This window comes from Sorex araneus, chromosome 6 (assembly GCF_027595985.1).
Source record: "Sorex araneus isolate mSorAra2 chromosome 6, mSorAra2.pri, whole genome shotgun sequence".
In the NCBI taxonomy this organism is placed as follows: Eukaryota; Metazoa; Chordata; class Mammalia; order Eulipotyphla; family Soricidae; genus Sorex; species Sorex araneus.
The window spans coordinates 119,027,238-119,050,696 of NC_073307.1; the positions used below are offsets into that span (position 1 = coordinate 119,027,238).

Sequence of the window (23,459 nt, forward strand, 5' to 3'; positions counted from 1 at the left end):
GCTGACATGCCTCTGGCAGTGACCTGGAGCCAGTCTGACCCTCCAGAGAATTTCCGAACCATGGATCTGGGGCAAAGGCAGGTAAAGGAAACTCTGAGGCTGTGTCTGTGGGTCAGTGAGAGCTCGAGAGGCTGAAAAGCTCAGAGCACAGTCAGATGGTGAGGCCTGGCGTTGGGGACGGGCCAGACGAACGGTCTGCCTGTCGGGGTTTAAAACTGAGTTGGCTCTGAGAAATAAGTCAGATGGAAATAGACAAATACCGTATGATTTTACTCACACGTGGAAAGTCTTGAATCAAACAAACTAAACAAGGCAAAGTTTCAGATCCTAAGAACAAAAGGTGCTTACCTGAGGAGGAGGGGGGCAGGCTGAGTAAATGGGGCCCATTATATGGTGGGGGATGGAAACGAGACTTTATTTGGGGGGGGTCAACCCAGCGATGCACAGGGGTTACTCATTGCTCATGCACTCAGGAATTACTCCTGGCAGTGCTCAGGGAACCATATGGGATGCTAGGAATGGAACCCAGGTCGGCTGGGTGCAAGGCAAATGCCCTACCTGCTGTGCTATCGCTCCAGCCCCAGAAACTAGACTTTGGACGGTGACCGTGATGCTGAGTTTGAACAATGCTGGAGTTCAACAACCTATATATTGTTAAAAACCCAATGTTCCTCCAAGAAAGAAAAATCAGACAAACAAAAGTCGGGCAGTCAATGGATTAGTAGCCTCTCTGAACTGCTTCCCACGAAAGGAATTCATTATCACCAAAGGAGTTTTTGTGAGTTTTTTGGTATTTTTCTTTTTGGCAGTTTTGGGGCTACAACCAGCGATGCTCAGGGTTCACTCCTGGCCTCCTGGCGGCGATTTAGGGGACTCTATAGGTCAGGGGTGGGGGTCCTATACCCCAGGTTAGCTACTTGGCCCCATCACGGGAGATCGAAGCAGCTGTCAGAACTTGCTGGGAACAGAGAGAGTGGCGGGGGCTGGGGGAGCTGACCCCTCGAAGGCACCTCTGTCGGGAAGGGCAGCATTGCTGGAGGCAGAGCCGCAGGTGCCCACAGCGCAGGACTGAGGGGAGGAGATGAACTATCCCCGCAGCAGGCCCACACTGAGTAAGGACAGGTCCCCCTTGCTTTTTTGCACCAAGGAGGAGACTTTGACCTACACCAGCATCAGCACATGAGGGCCCGGGCGGGTGGAACGCACCTCATGGGAGCCAGGATGATCCGGTTGAGCAGGCTGCGGTGCAACCTCTTGGCCACCTTTAGTCCGGTCCACTCCACGGTGACGGACGTGACGAGGCAGAGCGCGATGCCCAGTCCACAGAGCACCGTAAACACCATGGCGTACACGGTCTGGTCCAGGGCACACTCCTGGGACGGGCAGAGCACGAGGCCGGGTCCCGAGGGGGCCCAGGGTTCAGCACCGGTGCCCCACCCCTTTTCCTCTCCTCTACTTTTTTTTTTTTTTCCCCTCACTCACGGACATCCCCCACCTGGCTGAGGGAGCAGTTCCCGGCCGGCCCGGGAATCGGGGTCAAGGTGCTGTCTGTCCACTTGGCCAGCCAGTAATCGATGGCCACCAGGACCATGTGCTTGAGCAGCTGCGAGAAGACGAGCAGGGACAGGAGCAGGACGCCGGCCGACGACAGGTACTTGGCACAGGCCCGCCACGGGATCTTGGCGCGCTGGTGCAGCACGGACGACAGGTTGTCCTCCTCCTCGCTCTCCGCCGCCTCCTCTGCGGGCCGCAGAAACCCACCCGTGACCTCCCGCTCCACGTCCTTCCGAGGGGCCATGGGGTAAAGGGGGGAGGCATGTTATCCTCACTGACAGATGGGAAAACGGAGGCACACAGAGGCGGGGAAGGGCCTTAGTCCCATCTCTCTCACCACTGCCAACACCCCCAACCTGAGTGTCCACGCGGCAGATTAGACCTCAGGCGGGGAGTCTACGCCTGTGTCCTGGGTACCTTCCTCCTCCTCCTCGTCCAGCAGGAAGCCATCCTTGGAGGACATGGCGCGGGGCAGGCCCTGGGGGTGCTCTGTGGCTTTTCTCTCGGTGACAGTCTCCTGAAAGACACAGGAGACCAGTGTCCTCGGGGGGTGGGGGGGAGAGGAAGGGAGAGGTGGGGAGGACCATGTCCGGTTTCCAGGCTGCCCCTGCCTGGGGAGGGTCCATATGGGTGTTTGGGGGTTACTCCCGGCCATGCTTGGGAGACCGTGTGGTACCAGGGAGAGTGTCCAGATCAGCCGCATACCAGACAAGCAACTGAAACCCTGTACTCTCTCTCTCCAGCCCACTGGCTCGTTGGTCCTGCCAGAATTCACTCCTTCCCTGGCACCATATATGGTCCCCTGAGCCCGGCCAGGGGTAATCCCTGAGTGCAGAGCCAGCAGCAAGCCCTGAGCACTGCAGGGTGAGGCCCCAAACAGACAAAGCCGGAACTGACTCTTTCTTCTTCAGCAGCCCACAGTATCCTGAGGTCCCTGTGGAAGACCTCCCCTCCCCTCTGTTAGTCCCCGTGACTCAGGTCGGGGGACCCTTCTTCTGGGTGGGCACATGACCCCGGGCTAGTCAAAGGTCACGTTCCTCATCTCTGGCCATAATGATTGGTTGGGGCGATTCATTGAGGGTGAACTGGATCCATGGGTGACAGCGCTGGGACTTCGGCTAACCCTGGGAGACGCAGCCTCTTAACACAGAGTTGAGGTGAGAAGACAGATACCCGAGTCCCCCAATGACCCACCTTGCTTCGACACCAAGGGAGTCTTTCGGAGGGGAGCAGAACCAAAGAAAGGAAAAAAAAAAAACAGGCTTCTGGCAACTCTGTATGCCGGCTTGGATCCGATCCCAACTCCACCAGAAGCCCTGACAGCCCCGGACCTTGGGACTTCATGAGTCAGAAAATCCCCCTCTTTGTTTTTCTTTGCCCAGGCAACTGGAGATGGTTCTTGGCAACTTAATAGGCTCTGAGTATCTCGGGGTGGGGAGAAGGCGTCTGCCTGTTGCCTTGGAACCTTGCACCGGCACAAGCTTGACTTGGGGCCAGCTCCCACCCAGCTCCCACCTCCGTCCTTGGGGTGCGGGGGCTGACTGGGACAGTGAGAACAGGAAGGAAGGGCTTCACGAGTTCAGATTCTAGCTGAACCTTCCCTGGTCCGCCTGGCGACCCGCACCTTCTCCAGCTCTTGGTCCTGCCGGTTCATGAGGGTCTTCCAGTGCTCGAAGAGCTGGCACTCAGACCTCTGGAAGTCCTTGAGTGTGCCCTCTCGCTGGATGGTCCCGTCCTTCATGGCAATGATCTGGAAAGGGGAGAAACAGACCCAGCCCTGGGGGCTAGCTGGGGAGGGAAGGTGGCGGTCACACGCCTGCCCGACCGGGGACCCTGAGAGGGACACACACACATCCCTTTCCCGCCACAGACCATCTTGGGCGCTGCCCCTGCGGTGAGCAGGTGCCCTAACTTCATCAATGTCCATTATCCTAGGGGGTAATGGGGGAGGGCGGGGCAAGTCTTAATCAGCATGGGAGGTTCTGCAGGGCACATCCCGGCCAGGCCGCCTGGGTGCCCACCCAGTCTCTGTGGGTGGCAGCTGTGTACGTGCATGGAACTGGCTAATGGCATGCCACCCTGAGTGCCAGCCACAGGGCGCCTGGAGGTTCCCCGAGGTTGGCAAAGACCTGTGGGTCCAAGTATGCGTGGCCCCGCCTCCTGGAAGTCAACAGGATGCGTATTATTGGAAACACTCAAGTTTCACACTCATGTACACCTGCTCTTCCCTCAGACCTGCCCCGTCTCCTTGCACCCCGCCCTTCCCGGGCTGGGGCTTGGGGAGGGGTGCCTGGGGGCCAGTCCAAGGGTGTTTCAAGGGCCTGGGCACGTCGGGCTTTGCCTTCTTTGGATTCAGGGGAGGCTTGAACTGCCCAGCCGTCATTCATCACTGTGCAGATGCACACCCAAACCCTCTGCACCTGCTTTAAGAGCTCCTTTCCATTTATTTATTTATTTATTTTTGGTTTGGGGGGGGCACAGCAGCAATGCTCAGGGCTTATTCCTGACAGCTTTTAGGGGATCATTCCTGGGGGGTCTTGAGACATGTTATGGGGTGCAGGGGATTGAACCCAGGTCGACTGTGTAGAAGGCAACCATCCTATCCACTGTACTGTCTCCTTGGCCCCAAACAATTTTTAAGTATGATTTTTTGTGTGTGTCTGTTTCTAGTATTAATTTTTGTCCAAACAGAGGCTCTCACCCGCAAAGACTTATCTGTGGGTGTGAGCGGGGGAGAGGGGGTTAGCAGGGCCCCTTGGCACACGAATGGAGCTGCAGGGGGGGGGGAGGCATGTCAATTTCTAGGGCCAAATTTAAATTGAAATCAGGCAGAACCCAGGTTTAAAAGGTCACAGGATTTCCATCTTAGAAATGAATTCTGGGGCCGAAGTAGAAGCACAGTGGGGCGGGCATCTGCCTTGCATGGGACCGATCCAGGTTCAGTCATGGCATCCCATATGGCCCCCCCCAAAGCACTGCCAGGAGTAATTCCTGACTGCAGAGCCAGGAGTAATCCCTGAGCATCACTGGGTGTGACCCAAAAAAGAAAAAAAAAAAAGAAATGAATTCCTCCTTCCCTTCCTATCTTTTTTCCTCCCTGAAAAATAAAAAGCTGCTTAATGAACTGAAAAGTGACTATTCTCTAGTGAAAAATACAGGAATTTAGGTCACCTGGGACTTCATCAAATTGCTTTCTACTAATAATGGAAGCTTCCGTGACTGCTGCTGCTGTCTGCTGCCGTGCCTCTGTTTGATCTTAACTCCATCGGTCCTCAGCAGGCAGAGAGAGCCTTTGGCTCCCCGCAGCCACGGAAGCCACCAGAGGCCAGGGTGCGTCTCTGTCCTGGGCAGGTGCAGGAGGTGGGATCTCCGAGCCTGCTTTTTTTTTTTCTTTTTGGGTCACACCTGGCGATGCACAGGGGTTACTCCTGGCTCATGCACTCAGGAATCACCCCTGGTGGTGCTCAGGGGACCATATGGGATGCTGGGAATCGAACCCGGGTCGGCCGCATGCAAGGCAAACGCCCTACCCACTGTGCTATCCCTCCAGCCCCAGAGCCTGCTTCTTTTTGCCAGCTTTCTTCCTGCCAGCTCTGCAGGAAGGCCAGGATGGGGACAGCGACGCCAGGGTGAGAGCCAAGCCTTGGCCGTGCCGTGCCTTCCTGAGCAGCCCAGCCTGCAGGAACCCGCCCAGTGCTTGTCTCGCTGCTCTGCATCAGAGACACCAATGGTCTCTGTCACCTCAGCCCTCCCCGGGAGGGCCCCTGGTGGCCCCTCACCCAGTCGGCATGTGGCAGGTACTGCAGCTTGTGGGTCACGAGGACCACTGTCCTCTTATCATCCCGGAGCAGCTCGAGGATCCCGGCCTGCATCAAGTGGTCGCTCAGGTGCACATCCAGAGCCGAGAAGGGGTCATCCTGGGAAGAGGGGAGAGGGAGGCGCAAGTGGCGGGGTGGTGGGGAGGAGGGACAGCGACTCACAAACCCACCAGGCTTATATTGCTTTGGTTTAAGAACTCATGTTTGTCTGCTGAAGTGCCTTGGACAATGCACTTCACCTCTCTGGGCTGCAGCTGCTTCCTCTTAACACAAGACTGTTATCCACAATCCCTCCCAAACATGTTATTCAATCACATTCTCATTATCCCATCACATTCCCAATCCCCGAACCTTCAGTGGCTTCCCAATGACCTTTGAAGTCCAACTGCCTTAGCACCAAAACCAAGGCCTCTTCCAACTGCTGGGTCTCCCTGTCCAGCCTCACTTCTCGTCAGTCTGGTCTAAGTTTCTCCCTCTCTGGTTTCCAGGGAACCTGCCAGCCAGGCCTCTGTCTTCATCTGGGCCCGCTACCTCAGGGACACTTTGGGCTCTGGCTCACTGCACAGTGCTCCCCTTCCCCCACTCATCAGCTCTTCTGCATCTTTTCCTGATCCCCAGGCTGAGCCTGGACTTCTCTATTCCAGTGGCACCTTGCACAAAGCCAGACCTGACCGGTAGGACCCACCCTGACTCTGAGGCCCCTTCCTCGTGCCTCCGCCTGTGACCGAGTTAGTAGGAGCTTACGAAGAGCTGGCTGCAGGGAACACAGAGACCCACTTCACTCTCCTCCTGACAGGCTGTTGAAAGCTCAAGTGGGCTCGTGAGGGAACAAGCACTTTGTAAAGGGCAGGGAGGGTCGGATGACCCCTAGAATAAAGAACCATCCCAGGACAAAACGTGTGCTGTAGTTGGACATTTCAGAGGAAGAAAGAACAAAGCAGAGATCAGAAACCTGAGGTCCCTCCTTCCAACTCCCCATCCCAATGGCCTTTTTCCCCGCTGGTTCAGTTTTACCTTTGCCCTTCTTCCAGGAAGACCTCCCTGAACACAGAACCCTCACAACGATCTCCCTGGAAAAAGCAACTCATCGCCTTATTCGTGCAACTAAGCTTTCACACAGACTATGGCTCTGGAGCATGATCTCCCTAACTAGATCCTAAACCTTGCAGGCCAAGGGTTTAGAATTCTTCAGTGTCAACAAGGCAATGAACATGGATCTTGGCACGAATTAGGACAGAGATAGCGAGTCTGTCGGACCTGCTAGTTTGATCACTAGTGGTCACCTGCAGAGCAGTGCTGAGAGGAATTATGGGGCTGAATTTCCGGGAAAATTTCTGGGAAAGGGCGTAGTGGTCCACTGGTGATGTCTGCCCTGGGATTGTGACGGAAACGGCAACACACACCTTCCATGCAACTGCCATTCTCAGCATCAGGCTAAGGAAGTGTGGACAGGTTGGGTCTGTCCCGTAAGGAGGGGACCTGCAACTATGTCTCATCCACAGCAGGGGCCACCTCATCCTGGCCTCAGTTTCCCCATCATAGAGTAGACAGTATTTCTAGCAGGAGAACTTTGCTCTTAGAAAGCAAGGTTGCTGAGTGATGGTGTGTGTGAGTGTATATGTGTATGAATGTGAGTCTGTGTAAGCACGTATTAGTGTTTATATATAGGTGAACATGTGTATGTATTGAGTGTGTATGAATGTGTGCATGTATATTTGAGTATGTATGTGCTTTAGTGTATGTGAGCATGTATATGTGAAAGCATGAATGTGTATATATTAGTGTAAGTATGTGAGCATGTGTAAACATGTATGTGAGGACATGAAGGTGTGGGATATGTATATGTGTGAGCATGAGAGTGTGTATATGAAAGTTTATGTGTATATATGTGAGTGTGTATATGAGTGTGTAAGTATGTCAGTGTGTGTGAGTACTGTATGTGTGTTTGCACATATTTGAGAATGTATGTCTATGTGAGTGAGTGTATGTGAGTGAGTGTATGTGAGTGTGTGTTTGTATGAGTGTGTGCATGTGTGAGTGTATGTGTCTATGTGAGTGTGAGTGTGTGTATGTGAGAGTGTGTGTATGTGTATGCATATATGAGATTGTGTATGTGTGAGTGCAGGAATGAATGTGTGTATGTGAGTGTGTATGTGTGTGCATGCACAACAGTGATAGAATCCCAAGCCGGGTGCCGGCAGGGCACTCACCAAGAAGACGACATTGGTGTGCTGGTAGAGGGCTCGGGCCACGCTGATTCTCTGGCGCTGACCACCAGACAGGTTGATGCCCTGTCACCAAAGGAGAGGGACAGTCACAACCCCGCTAACCTTCAAGAGAGCCCGTCCTGGCCCCTTCTTTGATCTTTTGGTTCCAGTCATGTCTGTCTTCTCCTTCTCCCCTTGCAGACAGAAGGAACCTGAAGGTTTATCGGCTTTATTTGGAAGCATGAGCCCCATCTCTGAAAAGTCATCACGTAGGTGATAGGGACCCTCTGACACTGGAAACCAGGACAGAGGAAGAGAGGATGTGTGTGTGTGTGTGTGTGTGTGTGTGTGTGTGTGTGTGTGTGTGTGTGTGTGTGTATGGGGGGGGGTGGGATGGGGTAGGGTGGTCATACTCAGCAGTGCTTTGGGGGCTACTCTTGGCAATCAGGTGGGACCCAGTACCGGGAAGCAGTGATTTAAATCCAGCACAGGACAATCACAGAGAATCCTATGGTCCGAGCTTATGGAGGGGGTCCCCATGTAGAAACGGCTCAGGAAGAAAACCCCGAGCTAGGCAAAGAATTGTGAGCTCTGGGGCCTGCAGGAAGGAGCTGCCAGACCACTTTCGGGCGGGAAGGTGCTGATCTGACCTTCGATGGTGCGGGGCTGAACACCTACCCGGGATCTTCTAAGCCTCCCTGGGTTGAAAGGGATCGTCTGAACCCCACTGTCGGTGGCTCTTCAGCCTGCACCCTCTCAGTTCCCAGTGACCTGCTCTCCCTACAAGGATCCTGGGGCCCAGTGGAGATGGGGGTGGTGGGGGGGGTGGTCTGAGAGGCTGAGAACATGCTGGCAGGCTTGACTGACCCGCTCCCCAATCTGGGTCTGGTCTCCGTGGGGCAGGATGTCGATGTCCGGCTGCAGGGAGCAGGCCTCGATGACCATCTTGTACCTGGAGAGGGGGGCACAGTAGCTGAGGCTGCTGGAGTGGGGTCATCCGTGCTTGGGGTCATTAGTGTCTGGGCAGCTGGGCACGGGCGGAGCCGTGGTGCTAATGGGCCTCCCGCTTGGGCGCGAGCAAACACCCCGTGAGCCTGAAAAGAGCTGAGGGCAGCTTCCTCACCCGGTCTCGGGGCAAGTTAAATATTTGAAGGATAAAACTGGATGGGAGCAAATATGCCGCCTAAATGAACAAAGAGGACCCCGGGGCCCTGTGCATTGGGAGAAGCGAGGGCCAGAGAATCCAGACTTGGGGCGCTGCCAGGGGAAAAAAATCACAGTGGGCTGCTTCAGGCCCTAATGATGATGGTTGGGCAAATATTTGCCCAGCCTGCGCCTGCCCACCTTCCCCAGCCCACTCAGCCTGGGCGGGTGCCAGCTCGGGGACGAGTTGTCAGGCCGCCTTGGATTCGAGGCCAGTTCCTGTCACTGAATAGCCGAGGAGCAAGTGACCAAGGCTCCTCCAACTTAGGTTTCCCCAGCTGCAAGATGGGGCTAGTAGAAATAGCATCTGTGCCATCCTGGCATGGTGGGGGCTTAGCGGCCAACACGGTCCCGCCCCTGTCACCCCACAGGAGCGCCGTTATTATTATCATCCAAGGGAGCCTGGCTCAGGGCCTGGGCACCGGCAGGGGGAGTCCTGCTGACCCAACACCCAGAGGGCCTGGCCCAGCCTTCCCAGTGGCCCCCCAAAGCTGGGGACCCTCGAGGCCCAGGAACCTCTGGATTCTGTCCAGATGGACTCTGGGACAGGATGGAGTCCAGAGAGTGACTGGGAAGGCCAGGGCAGTGGGGGGACAGAGGGAGAGGCGGGGCCACCGGCGGGGACTCAGGGACCTCCAGCCAGGCCTGGCCCAGTCCCCCACCTCACTCCAGGCCCGAGGCTTTTACCGCTGTTTGTTGAAGGGGCTCTCGAAGGTGATGTTCTCCTCCACCGTCGCATTGAGCAGCCAGGGCTTCTGGGACGCGTAGGCCACGGGCCCTCTCCTCCTGGAACAGAGCAGGGTGGGAGTCGGGGCCCCCGGGGGCCGCAGGGAGGGAATGGTGGGAAGGGGGATCTGGCAGGAATCTGCTCGGTGTCACCCGAGGGGGTCTCTCTTTCTCTGCAGGGCTTCAGGCCAAGTTTCAATGCTCAGAATTGGGGTGGGGACCTGGGGGGCTCACCCCCTCCTTGCCCTGTCACTACCCTGAAGTATGTCAGAGGTAGAGAGGAGCCCAGGGGTGACCCCAGATCCCCAGCCTCCTGGGGTGATGTTGTAACACTTAGATGTCAGCAGGGAGTAGAGAGAGACAGACAGACAGACAGAGACAGAGACAGAGGCAGAGAGACAGAGACAGAGAGAGACAGAGAGAGACAGAGGCAGAGAGAGACAGGGAGACAGAGACGGAGATACAGAGACAGAGACAGAGAAAGAGAAACAGAGACAGACAGAGACAGAGACAGAGACAAACTGAGAGAGAAAGAGAGATAGAGACAGCCACAGAGAGACAGAGAGACAGAGGGGAGGGGGTTGGAAGCGCATAGGGAAACGGTGAGGCCAGTACAAAGGACCCAGCCAGGACCAAGGAAGGAGGCAGCTCTGCAGAGCACCCCAGGCTGGGCTGTAAGTCGGGGCTCCTTGGCCCAAGAACAGCCAGCCCCCAGCCCCTGTACCTGACGTCCGAGTCGGCCCCAGGCTCCCGCTCCGGGCTGCGGCAGGAAAGGAAGGACATGGCTTCAGGCTCCCCGTTTCTCTGGGACACGGGCGACCCCCCCACACACACACCCAGCCTGACCGCGCCTTTGTGGTCTGTGATCCAGTCTGCAGCCACCGTGGCAGAGGGGACAGGCATGGGGGCGCCCTCCTGGGGGACCCCGCCATGACCTGAGCCCAGGGAGTGTCGGAAATGCACGGAGGGGAACCCCTGGGGCCCCCGTGAGGGGGAGGGTGGGGGGGAATTTTCCTGCAACAGGGAAGCCTGAGCCCCGACATGGGCCCCAGCTGACCTGGCCATGTTTTGGGGTTCCAAGGCAGATGAGGCCGTGGGCCAGTGTGGCTCCACAAGGCCCTGGGGATCAGGATGCTTGATCTGAGTGTCGTGGTGGTGGTGGTGGGGAGCTACAGCCCAGGGAACAAGGGCCACTGAGAAGGCCACACGTGGCCCTGCCAGAAGACAGGCAGGCACTCTCGGGGAGCCACGGGGGGCGTGGCCAGCACAGTGCCCGCATATTCCGGCTGCCTCGAGCCCTTCCAGTGTACTATTCCGTGTCCCCACACACGTCTGCACTTGTCATGCACTCTCAGGTCTGGACTTGGGCTCGAGAACTGTGGGTACGGGGCGGAGGGGTGACAGAGGCTGGGCCTCTCGTCACCACCTGACACTTGGGGACAAGGCGGGAGAGAGGACAAAGAACGCCCCCGACTGGGGAACCTCGTGGGTGCTGGACAGAGTTCAGAAGAGCAAACTCACTGACAAGTGCGCGTCAGCCAGAGTGTCTCGCTTACTCCTGGGAGGGGAGAGGGAGGGAGGGTTTGGGGACCCCAGGACTCTACTGCCCGTATGAGGCGTTCAGACCCGCACACACAGAGCCGGGGCAGGCTGCCGCTTCTCTCTTTCCTGACACCCGCGGTTCCCGCTGACGGTGCTTCTCAGCTGTCGTTTCTAATGACAGCCCTGCGGCCTTCTCAGACATATTTCTCCGCCTGTCCTCTCCTGGCCACAGCTCATGTCCAGGTCAGGGTGTTCAGTGTCCTCACGAGGCTGCCCCACCATCACCCCTGTCTAACTCCTCTCCATCATTCTGGCCCCGGGGAGACAGCCCGGCCCCTCTGCAGTCATGTCCCCTCTCCCTTCCCACCAGCCCCCTCCCTGACGTCCAAGTCTGCTTCTGTCCATCTCCCACCCCCTCCCCACGCCACCCAACACCCTCTTAATCCCACTCGAGAGAGCTCACATGGTCCTTTGGAAGCCACGAGCCGTGCTGTGGTCTGCACGAGTTCCTCCCCCCACCCCACCAGACGGGAACGTGTCCCTTCCAAAGCCTGGGTGGGCTGTACACCCCTGATTCCGCGCCCACCCTGCCAGGCCCTTTTCCTTCTGGGGACCCGCCCTCATGATGGTTCCCGGACAGTACCTGGGGTCCTCTCCCATCTCGCTGTCAGGAAGGCTGCTAGGGCACAAACGGGGGAGACCAGCATGGTTACATCCCACTCCCAACCACCCAGGTCTTCGGGGAGAAGCAGCGCCCACTACCACCCTCCGCCCCCCCCCCCAGCCCCAGGGGGCTCCAAGTAGCTTCCTGGGGCAGAAATGGCTCTCCTCTATCTCCGCTGCCCCCAGCCGGGCTCTCTCCAAAGAGCCAGGGTGGGACTCGTATTCCGGGACCACCACGCACTATCCAGCCAGGACAACGGGGCTCGTGAGAGAAAAACTTTCCTGAGGTCTCATGCCTCTCCTCTCAATCAGAGTTTCCAGACGGTGGTTAGGACCCAACCATTGAAACCACGGATTTACAAATGTACTAAATGAATAACATAACAGAGTGTGCACTGTGTATAGTTAAGATGTGCTTTTTTTTTTTGTGGTCCCTCCCAGCCTTCCAGAAACAGCCAATGAAATGTGTACTTGGAACACTCACTGTCTGGGGACAGACGAAGTGCTCTGTGTTCACGCCAATCTTACTCTAATGATATGAAAATGTGCTACCACCACTGTTCTACCGTAAGCACTGATAGATCATCTCATTGAAAGCTCAAAATAACCCAGAAAGGAGTTCACTCTGATGGTTCTCTCCCTCTCCCTCCCTCCCTCTCTCTCTCTCTCTCTCTCTCTCTCTCTCTCTCTTTCTCTCTCTCTCGCACATCCACGCACACATACACACCCACACACACATACACACACACACACACACAGAGGCTCAGAGAGGCTAAGTCACTTGCCCGGAATCACACAGCCAGCCAGTGGCAGAGAGAACAGGACTGCCACAGGACTGCGCTGCAGACTCAATGCCTGGCTCGGAGGCTCGGAGGCTCCAATCGATTTTCCGGTCAGGAAAACCAAGACAGATGACAGTAGCACTGGAGAGAACCCCAAGGAACGGCCGTGCTGTTCCCTGCTCGGGGCCAGACCCGGGAGGAGGTCTCCACTCTGAGCGGTTTGTAATTTCCTCTCTGCTCCCAGCGTCTGATCTTGCTGGGTCTCATTTCATGTTCTCAGCCCGAGCTGACCTCCCTGTTCCCTCCCTGTTCCCTCGGCTGCTCCAAGCCGTCATTTACAGACACACTGGGGATGTGTGAGAGATGAAAAGCGGAGAGGATGGAGATAAGCATCCTGAAGCTACACATCCCCGCCTGCGGCCCAGCCCTGATAGCATCTCCGGGCCCTGTGGGCAGGCAGGGGAGGAATCTCTCCGTGCATCTGAGCTTCCCTGAGGGCCCCGCATGCCAGCCGCTCTCCCGGCCCTAACTCAGTTTGCAAATAGTCTGGGCCTAGCAATTAGCACTTATAATGGACCACCTTCTTCTCTAATAAGTTCCTGGGTGAGGTGGTTTTTTTTTTTTTTTTTATCTCCAGGGGGATGTCAAGGCAGGAAGAACATCTTTTTATCAGCCCCCACAAAGGTTGGGAATAAATGGAAGTTGCTAACTAACATGCTAATCTTTTGGAAGGAGCTGGGGCGGGCCTCGCCCCACTGCAGGCACCGTGTGACTCGCTGGCTTTCACTTCATCCCCCAAACCACCCTCCGCCCCCCGGGTGTCTTTGTCCCCCTACTTGGCAGATGGGGGAAGAAGGCTCAGAGTTTGCTTGATGTGCCCAATGTCACATGACGAGGAAAGAGGGAAACAGGGTGTGAATCCAGGTTCCTCTTCTTATTCCCAGGCAGCCCCAGTGTCCCCAAGCCTCAGTGGGTGTATTATAATCTAAAAAAGCGAACAACGGGTGCATGTGGGGCCAGAGGCACAATACAGGGTAGGTGCTTGCCTTGTACTAGCTGACCCAGGTCTGATCCCAGGCAGCTGCCCATATGATCCCCTGCACCCCACTAGAAGTGATTGCTGAGTGCAGAGCCAGGAGTCAGTCCTGAGCACTATGGGGTGTGACCCCAAGCCCCCTGCTGCCCCCCAAATGGTGCACGTAGCACAATTTGTCTCCGTGATTTGGGGTGAGGGGGGCTCACTTGATCCCTCTCTGCCTGCACCTTTGAGGCCACACTGAGCAAGGGCAATCCTCCCAGTCCTCCGAACACATGCCCCTCTTCCCAGCCAGCTAGGCGCAGGGCACGGGCACCCTCAAGCAAGGTGCCAAGCAGGCGCTCCGGGCGGGGGTCACTGTGGGTGAGGCAAGAACAGAAGTCAGGGGAAAGGGAGGGCAAAGGGAAGGAGAAGCAAGAGAGGGCGACCGAAATTTCAGGGGCAAGTCTGCACAGACTGATGCAGTGAGAGCAAAGACTGGCAAGCTGTGGGCGTGGGCCCTTAGGGCATTTTCTACAGCTTTGTGACACTTGTGTGTTCTTTCAAACTTCTATGCATGCTACTAGAATCAGATAAAATAAAGTTATTAAAAAAAAAGGCACAGCAGTGTTTGTTTTTTTTTAATGGGTCACAGCTGGCAATGCACAAGGGTTACTCCTGGCTCTGCACTCAGGAATCACCCCTGGCAGTGCTCAGAGGACCATATGGGATGCTGGGAATCAAACCCATGTCGGCCGAGTGCAAGGCAAACGCCTTACCCTCTGTGCTATTGCTCTAGCCCCAGGCACAGCCGATTGGAGGAGGAAGAGACATGAACAAGTGACAGAAAGACTGGCTAAAGTTCAAGAGCAGGGCCTACCTGGGGGTGCTGAGAGAGTGAGGATGGAAGGAGGGCCTTCAGGGGGAAGGAGGCGACCGCTCACGAGGGCAGGCAGCGTGGACAGTGGCCACGTGAGCTCTGGCTTCCTAACCCAAGGGGCACTGCTCTGCTCACTTGGCTGTGAAACTCAGCCAGGTTGGGGGCAGGGGTGTAAACGTCCCAGCTGTGCCAAGAGAACACACACAGCTCACTGTGAGTTGCAGGGATGCTTCTCGGGTGGAGGGTGAGGGGAACCACCCTTTCAGCCTGACGACTTCTGGGCCCACAGGTGCGGGCAGAGGAGGGACAGAGGAGTGCGACTTACGGCAGACCCAGCAAGGAGGGAACAGGAAAGACACAGAGATGGAGTTCAGAAGAGGACGCGGGGCCGTGAGGCTCCATGATCCACACAGCCCGCCCAGCCAGGCCTCTTTGCCCTAAGACGATACCCTCCACCCGGGTCCCGGGCTCCTCACAGAGAGGAAGGAAGGGTTCTGTCCCTGTCCAGCGAGCCTCTGAGAGGTGAAGCATCCTGCCCAAGGTCACACAGCTAGCAAGTGAGAGCCAGGCACCATCTGGTGGCGAGGCCTGGCTTATCACCTTACCTCCTTCTGTCTGTCCCATCTCTCCATCCCTGTCTCTCCCTCCCCCACCCCCCCAACCCTCGGGGTGCACCCATGCGCCTCACCCCAACTTCCCAGGGCTCCAGGGAACTATACGAGCAGATCCCGCCCCACTGGACAGTTCTGAGAGCGGCCAGTTGACTTCTCACCTCTGGGGCAGCCTCACTCAGCACAGCGACCTGTCGGGTAGGCTGGGGTGAGCAGGGCCCCGGTGTCAGATGCAAACAGTAAGGGTTGGATGAGAGGCCAGTGCACAGGCCGGGCAGGCAGGACCTTGGGTTGGACTCCCAGCTCCTCCTGGTCCCCCGAGCACTGCTGGGAGCGACTCCTGGGGGTGGTGCACACCTGGCAGTGCTCAGGGCTTACTCCTGGCTCTGCACTCAGGGGCCACTACTGGCAGGCTCAGGGGACCATGTGGGGTGCTGGGGATCAAACCTGTGTCGGCTGTGTGCAAGGCGAGCTCCCTACCCACTGTCCTTATCACTCTGGACCCAACACGATACATTTTTCATAAAGGAGTTCATACGAGGGAGCCTCGTGGGGTGGGGGAGCTGGAGAGGGGCAGGGGTGGGTAGGGAAGCTCAGGAGGCAGCTTTGCATTCCCATTCTGAGGTGCCCCGTTCTCATCCTCCCTCTCCCACTGCTTTCCTGGGGCCTGGCTTCCTGATAGCTCCCGGGGGACACTTAAAGCCCTCCGCCTGAGCTCACTAATGGTTGTATTTTTTATTTCCGAAGAAAGCATTTCATCGGAGTGTATGCGCCGTTCTATAAAAACGTTTTCCTCTCCAAGAGGCAGGAGCGAGCGTGCAAATTCCCAGGCTGCGGGTCCCCAAGCAGAGCCACGCAGGTCCCTGGCTGCTCTGAGCAGAAGGTTTGGCTCCCGCAGGCCTCTCCCCTGAAAGGGGGCCGGGAGCTGGTGGGAGGGGGTGGGGGGGCAGAATCTGCTCCAGGCAGAGCGACTCCCTCCATGGACCGTCCTAGCCCGCTCGTGGTGGGGAGTGCTGCGTACACCCCTCTGTGCTCCCTGCCTCCCCCACCCCAGGCCCGGGAGCTCACTGCAGGCAGCAATGATTTCTCCTCGGCGGCTCATACAGAGTGGGACATGAGTGGGCACATCCCGCACTGACCACCAGGGCGCCCGACCACCAGGAGCTGCTGCCATGTGGGTGATGGAGTCACCCGCAGGCCACTCCAGAACCAGGACGTACAGGAGACCAGACCTCGCCACTGAGCCCCAGAGAGACTCCGACATGAATGTGGCAGGAGAGCAAGCCCCAGGCATTTTGGTTTCCCTGTTGCGTATAAAAGGGCTGTTTGCACGGCACTGTAGTCTATATTTAGGGTGCGGTGACATGTTTAAAAAAACAGTGCGCACACCTTAATTAAATGTGACAGACGGGACGTGAATACAGGCTCTGGGGAAATGGTGCCTGAAAACTTGCTTGGTGTACGGTTGTCATCAACCCTCAATTCGTAAAAAAATGCAACATCCGTAGTCACACATAAGAAAATGAGGGGGCCCTTTAAGAGTGAGGTGGGTGCTCAGCATCAGTCATTCCAAATACTGGAGGGAGAGCTGTTTGATGGGCTTAGGGTTGGGTAGGGGATTGCTTAGGTGAAGACTTACGGAGAGGAAAGAGGTGGAAACACACATTTGCAATGCAAGTCTTCAGCGGGTCATATAACTCCGGTCCATTCATTTAAAAGAGAATTCACTTAGCCAAACTGCTGTGGATCAGGGAAATTAAAGGATCTGCTCTCTTGTCCCCTATGAGCTGACTACATCTCTCTGGGGAGAGAGGCTGAAATAATTAAATAGCAATAAGGAAATTTTGTTCTTAGCATAGAAGTCAAAGAATAGTATTTTAATAATATTTTTACTTTTTTTTTCTTTTTTTGCCTTTTGGGTCACAGCCAGCAATGCTCAGAGGTTACTCCTGGTTCTGCACTCAGAATTACTCCTGGCGGTGCTCAGGGGACCATATGGGATGCTGGGAATCGAACCAGGTTGGCCACGTGCAAGGCAAATGCCCTACCTGCTGTGCTATCGCTCCAGCCCAGTATTTTAATAATATTTATAGGGCCTTGACTCCCTGTGAGGCTAAGTCTCATGTCAAGCCCATGAACAGTCAGGAGAATTAGTAAAAAAAGCTCAGAGCTCGAGTTTGAAGCCTGGCCCCAGAGTCTGCTCAGACTCACTGCCCATGTGTTCATCAAAGGAACAAATGAAGGCCTGTACAAAGCACTGGGTACCCAGAGCTGTCTTCGTCTGTGGTTTCAGCCTCCTGAAACTTCCTCTGACACTGGCTCCCGAGGCTGGGGCCGGGGGTGGGGGTGGGGGTGGTGGATGAAAACCATCAGCCTCGCCTAGGGCTGCGGACAGGAGGGGTGTTAGGTCAACTGCTAGCCTGTTCTTGGCTCACACTGCAAGGACACCATCCCCCTGTGGGAGGCACGGAATGCCGACAAGAAACGGAGGGGGCCCTCACCACATTTGTCCTGTGTCCAAGCGAAGAGGGTCTGTGCACACATCTTGGATTGTGAGACTAACGGCAGAGGAAGCCAAGCGGATTGGCTCTCTCCACCTCCCCCTCTAGCCCCAGGCCTGGGCTCCTCTGGTCGCTCAGCCTGATTCCTCTACAACCTTGACGATACTTGGCTGTTGTTGTAGTATTTGGGCCACACCCCATGGAGCTCAGGGCTTACTCTTGGCTCTGTGCTCAGGGATCACTCCTGGGCATATTCAGGGAAGCATATGGGATGCAAGGGATCGAGTTAGATCAGCCACATGCAAGGCAAGTGCCCTACCTGCTGTTCTATCATTCCTATTTAGCATACATTTCAAAAAAATTGTTTCGGGGGCCATCAGGGCCAGAGCTGGCAGTGCTGAGGGACCAGGCAGTGCTGGGGATAGAACCCAGGCAAGGCAGAGTACTCTCCCACTTGAACCCCTCCTAGGCTTAGTCTCACTGGCCCCCACCTCCACTGCCGCAACTGTCACATCATCACGCCTTCGCCCATGCTATTCCCCGCTACCTGGAACATCTTCCTCCTCCATCCTGCCACATCCCTCTGATAAATCACACATGTCCTTTCAGATGCAAAGACCACATGCGCAGCGAGCTTTCTCTGAGGGTCTCAGGGCTCACGGAGCTCAATGGTTGACCACCTTTCTCCTCCCTCAGAAACAAGGGCCTTGTCCTAATCCTCTTTATGTTCCTACCGAGGTGGGTGTTCAATGCATATGGAGGAGTGAAGGCGCCTGTGGGCGTGTGTGAGCTGAGCGCGTTTGCATTATCTCAGCTTCCCGGGATGGGCTGCAAGCCATAGTCACACGCCCTGCCACGTGTGAGAGAGAGAGCACGTGCTGTCTGCCACGGAAGCCACATGCCCTCTCAGGTAGAAAAAGTTTTTTTCAAAACCAAATTTTCCAGGGCTGGAGCCATAGCACAGCAGGAAGGGCATTTGCCTTGCACATGGCTGACCTGGGTTTGATTCCCAGCATCCCATATGGTCCCCCGAGCACTGCCAGGAGTAATTCCTGAGTGAATGAGCCAGGAGTAAGCCTGGTGCATTGCCTGGTGTGACCCAGAAAGTAAAAGCAAAAAAAAAAAAAAACAACCACATTTTCCTTCAAGTGACCGACCATTCATCAAACTCTTTTCTACTGCTAATATTTTATCTTGGGGTTTCAAGTGGATACTCATATAACATCAGTGAGTTTCATTTAGGATAATATTTCTACTTCCTGTTGCATGATAACTTGTTCAGAACAATATCAAATAACAGCGATGGTGATGAGAGAAAAAGGTGAGGTCCAGCGGTCAGGCACAGGAAGGATTAGACAGTAGTGGGTGATGCACAGGGGTGCAGGAGCACCCCAGAGTCCCATGTAGGTCCCCTGGGCCCATTTATATCCATCTGGCCTCCACGTGGAGCTTGGGGAATAATGCCTAGGAGAAAAACTAAGGCATCCAGACCAAGGCAATAAGGAGGGGGGAAAAAAAATCTAGGCTTGGGTCTCTACCCAGATCCAGGTGCTAACCAGCGAGCCATCCAACTTCTCAGAGCTCCAGCTCCTACTTCTATGAAATGGAGCAATGTCACCAACCCATCCCCAGCCAGTGGAAGACTTCAATGATATCGTGCTTGTTACGTGCAGGGCAAAGGGCTGGCCCACAGCAAATGCACAATCCATTCCAGCTGCCTTCAGCCCACAGTTCCCCAGGGTTGCCTCCCATTCCCGATGCCCTTTCTGCCGTGGGCCAGCTCCTATGCCAAAGCTGTAGTACACAGGACTGAAAAAAATGGACCTAAACCCACAAATAATAGGCTTTCCTTGCCTGTTTTTTTGAGAAATCCACAAATAAAAAGTGGAGGAGTTGAAGAAATAGTTCAGGGATTAAGATATTTGCTTTGCATGCACCTGACTCTGGTGTGCTTGCTCGTACCCCGTACGGTTCCTGGAGCCCCACCAGAAGTGATCCCTGAGCACAGAGCTGGGAGAAAGCCTTGGGAATTGCCCCAAAAACAACAAAGATAAGGAAGTAAATAAAAACTAAGTAAGAAGGAATGAGGCAGAGACCCCCTCTGCATGCAAACATACAGCACTCCCTTTGGAATTAAATTCAGGAGGCTGAGGGCAGGAGAAACCCAAATGGCTCAACTGCCAGCCCAGAGCTTCATCGGGGGGGTGGGGGGGAAAGTCGCTGCCTTGGGGTGCACTACAATTCAGGGAAACTGTGGCAAGGCAGGAATAGGGTGCCTGCAGATATCCAGACATTGGGATCAAGATCTTTCTTTTTGTTGCTGTAGCTGTTATTGTTTTGTTTTAGTTTTGGGGCCACACCCAGCAGTGCTCGGGGTTTACTCCGACTCCTGCACTCAGGGATCACTCTTAGGTGGGCTCAGGGACCATGTGGGATGCCAGGAATTGAACCTGGGCCAACCGTGTTCGAGGCCAATGCCCTACCCGCTGTACTATGGCTCTGCCCCCCAAGATCTTTCTTTCTGCTCAGTGTCACACTCCTCCTCTTACAAACCTGCCGTCTTGAAGGATCTCTGCCCTGGAAATGCTGACTCAGGGAAGCTGGCCCCTCCGCTGCCCTTTCCGTGTCTAGAGGCCATGACAAACTGCCCTCCCAGGTCCCCTGTCCCTGAGCTACCCAATTGCTCCACCCGGCAATGCAGCCTGCAGCAGCTGTCCACTGTCCACCAGGCTTCCAAACATTTTTCACATCATTTTGGTGTGTCTGCTCTTTGCTACTCTTTCAAAAGCTCCTATTTTACATGCATCTTTTATCAGCTCAAGTCAAGTGGTTTTTAGACAGGTGGGCATAAATAATAGATCCAGGATGGACTTCGCCTGGGGTTCTGGCTCTTTAATTAAGATAGTGATCTTTGCCTAGAAACCCACGTTCTGGGTTATCGGACTCCTTTCAACGCCCAGTGAGTGGTTTTTGTCTCCACTTGGCTAATGATGGAGCCAAGCCGGAAGCTGCTGCTCTGGCGGTCCCCCCTCCCCCCAGCCCCCCACCCTCCCCAACCAGAGGCCTGCAGCCGAGGGAGCTTGGGGCTTGGAGTCAAACAACCGAGTCAGAGTCCAGCTCTGCCACTGGCTACTTGCTCCTCTGGGTAAATTCTTCTTCATACAATGAAAACTGTTCTTTTACTTGGCTGGTTGTTATAAGGATAAAATCATGCAAAGCATTTAGCAAAGCACCCTGCAACGGCTTAGCAGACACGGATGAGACATTGTAGACGTTGCTACCAAGACGAACAATGAATTACATTTAAGGAGCCCTCACTGCACACACAGTGGATGCCCAAAATAAATGTGTGCCGTCATCCTCCATTGGAAGGGGGTGGAGGGCGGGGCTTAAAGGAGCGCTACCTGGCTGCCTGCCTCGGGCTTCTCTCCACTAACGGGGCCCTGAGGATGCCTTTGATACCTGTTCCAGAAGACAGCACCTGAGATCTTCTGCATCTCCCCCAGAGTGGCGAGGAGGAGCGAGGACTTGCCACAGCCCACCTGTCCCACGATCATGGTCAGCTGACCTGCAGGGATGAGAGCAGGGGGAGTCTGAACAACCTCCAGCCTCCTGCTGGCTCCTCGGGTACTTTTTGTCTGGTGTCTCCCTGTGTGATCTCAGCTCCTCTCGGTGCCCCCAGCCGGTCCCCCTGGGTTTGCCCTTCACCTTACCTCCATGCTTTGCTGCTCAGACCGTGCCCTCTGCCCTTTGCCCCTTGGCCCAAGTGACCCTGCTAGCTCCCAGCATCCCCAACAATGCTGTCAGTGCGATTCAAGTCTGCTCATCTGGACCAAGCGTCCCTTCTCTCTGCCAGAGCAGCCCTCACCTCTGGACTCTACAGTCCTGCCCTGACCTTGCACAGTGCTCCCACTAAGCACGGGCTCCCTCTCCAGTGCTCAGACCTAAGGGCACCCGCCAAGAGCACCTTGCGAGTGATGAGTTCAGCAAATGCTCATCTGTCTTGTTTCCCCCGAGCAGTCTGCTGGGACACCGGGAGGGGCCCTGGGGACCCAGCCCCGACCCTGGGCCATACCTCGGGGAATCCGGATGGTGATGTTGGACAGGGTGGGGATTCCATCGGGGGTCCAGGTGAAGAAGCCTCCAATGATCTTCATTGAGGGGGGGCATGCCACCCGGAAGAACAGAGAGAGGCAGGCGGGGCTCTCAGCCACTGTCTCATCTCCCCTCCCCCCTGCCCCTTCCTAGACCTCTCCCTGCGGGATCCAGGGCAGGGCAGACCAGAAGGGCCCACTCAGGCCAACCCCGCCTGCAGAGCCTTTTGGAAACCCACCGGTGGTCCCCTCGTGAACGCTCAGTGGCGTTCACTGAGTGAACTCCTCAGTGGCACTCCTGGTCTGGGGACAGCCGGGATGACCCGGGCAGGCTGTGTGACCTTCAGGACCGAGGGCTTTGGCGCACGGATGCCAGGCTCCCTCCTGCTCCTGGGGCAGTGATAGGTGGGTACTCGTGTGGTCGCCGGGACTCACCTGGACGCAGCAGTTGTCAGCATCCCCGTCCACATCCGGGGCCAGGCTCTGCGGGAGGCCCTGGGAATCCTCCCGCACTGGGCGCTTCCGGTTCACCACCTTGAGGGGCTGGGGATGGGCGGAGGGAGATGAGGGCCCACAGCGGGGGGGAAGGGAAGGGGGCGCCCCTCTCTGGGAGGGAAGGGCGGGGCTGGGCGCGTTGGGGAGAAACGCGGGGTGGCAGGGGCTAGTGCGCATGCTCACCACCGCCTGGTACTTGCAGGACTGGCGCTGGGGCGGGGGCTCCCGGGGCGCACACTGCTCCTCTCGGGTCTCGGCGCTGGCCAGGAACTCACTGAGCTTTTGCACGCTGCAGAGAGAGAGAGAGGGCGCGCACAGGGACCCCTGCACCCCTGCCCCGGGCAAAGGGCAGGGGTGAGGGAGGAGGGTTTCCGGATGCTGAAGTGATTCCCTCCCCCAACCCCCTCCGAAAACCGGAGAGAAGGGGATTCCATGGTGGGGGGGGGGGTATGAGGTGTTAGGGCTGACAGTCTGCTGGAGTAGGTTGTGGGGGATTGGCCAGTTCTAGGGGTGATTTCACTCTTTTTTTCTTTTTGGATCACACCCCGTGTTGCACAGGGGTTACTCCTGGCTCATGCACTCAGGAATTACTCCTGGCAGTGCTTAGGGGACTATATGGGATTCTGGGAATCAAACCCAGGTCGGCCGAGTGCAAGGCAAATGCCCTACCCGCTGTGCTATCGCCCCAGCCCCGGGGTGATTTCACTTTAAAGTTGGTTAGTCCAGGGGGCTGGAGTGATAGCACAGCGGGTAGGGCGTTTGCCTTGCACGCGGCCAACCCGGGTTCGAATCCCAGCATCCCATATGGTCCCCTGAGCACCGCCAGGGGTAATTCCTGAGTGCAGAGCCAGGAGTAACCCCTGTGCATCGCCAGGTGTGACCCAAAAAGCAAAAAAAAAAAAAAAAAACAACAACAAAAAAAAAACAAATAAAGTTGGTTAGTCTGGGATATGAGAAGGATGAGAGGTAAAGTTGTTTGTATTAAGGTGAGTAAGGATCAGGACTGGTTAGTAACAATGGCAAATATTTGTTGTGTTTTGCTGTTGTTTTTCAGCCACACCCAGAAGCGCTCAGGACTTACTCCTAGCTCTGTGCTCGGGGATCACTCCTGGAGGTGCTTGGGGGGCCATAGGCAGTGCTGAGGATCAAACAGGGTCAGTCACATGCAAAGCAAGTGCCTCAACCCCAGTGCTTTCTCTCCAGTCTGAAGAGCAAATATTTCTTGAGCATGCTGGCCCCTGTGTTAGGTGCTTTTAAAAATGTCCCATCGGTTTATGCCCCTCTAGAGAACTACTGGCAGAAGTTCTCAGCTCGGGCTCTCAGCTCCTGGCAGAGAAGGTGAGTCTCCCGCTAACCCTCAGGAACTTT

At 55.9% G+C, this 23,459-nt stretch overlaps 1 protein-coding gene across 4 annotated transcripts in view; it reads right to left on the reverse strand.

Moving 5' to 3' along the window:
• ABCC8 (ATP binding cassette subfamily C member 8) overlaps positions 1-23,459 on the reverse strand; it is an 83,327-nt gene that overhangs the window by 12,629 nt on the left and 47,239 nt on the right. For 2 of the 4 annotated variants that reach the window (XM_055141882.1, XM_055141884.1), the window contains 14 exons: positions 22,275-22,380; positions 22,032-22,139; positions 21,578-21,653; positions 20,965-21,070; positions 11,694-11,729; positions 10,233-10,268; positions 9,470-9,568; positions 8,447-8,531; positions 7,583-7,663; positions 5,334-5,471; positions 3,179-3,304; positions 1,972-2,071; positions 1,496-1,740; positions 1,207-1,373 (listed from right to left, as the gene is read on the reverse strand). In XM_055141882.1, the coding sequence (XP_054997857.1) occupies positions 1,207-1,373; positions 1,496-1,740; positions 1,972-2,071; positions 3,179-3,304; positions 5,334-5,471; positions 7,583-7,663; positions 8,447-8,531; positions 9,470-9,568; positions 10,233-10,268; positions 11,694-11,729; positions 20,965-21,070; positions 21,578-21,653; positions 22,032-22,139; positions 22,275-22,380 (1,509 nt within the window). Of the gene's footprint in view, positions 1-1,206; positions 1,374-1,495; positions 1,741-1,971; positions 2,072-3,178; positions 3,305-5,333; positions 5,472-7,582; positions 7,664-8,446; positions 8,532-9,469; positions 9,569-10,232; positions 10,269-11,693; positions 11,730-20,964; positions 21,071-21,577; positions 21,654-22,031; positions 22,381-23,459 lie in introns of all 4 variants that reach the window. The other 2 variants (XM_004621655.2, XM_055141881.1) reach the window with 2 other exon arrangements.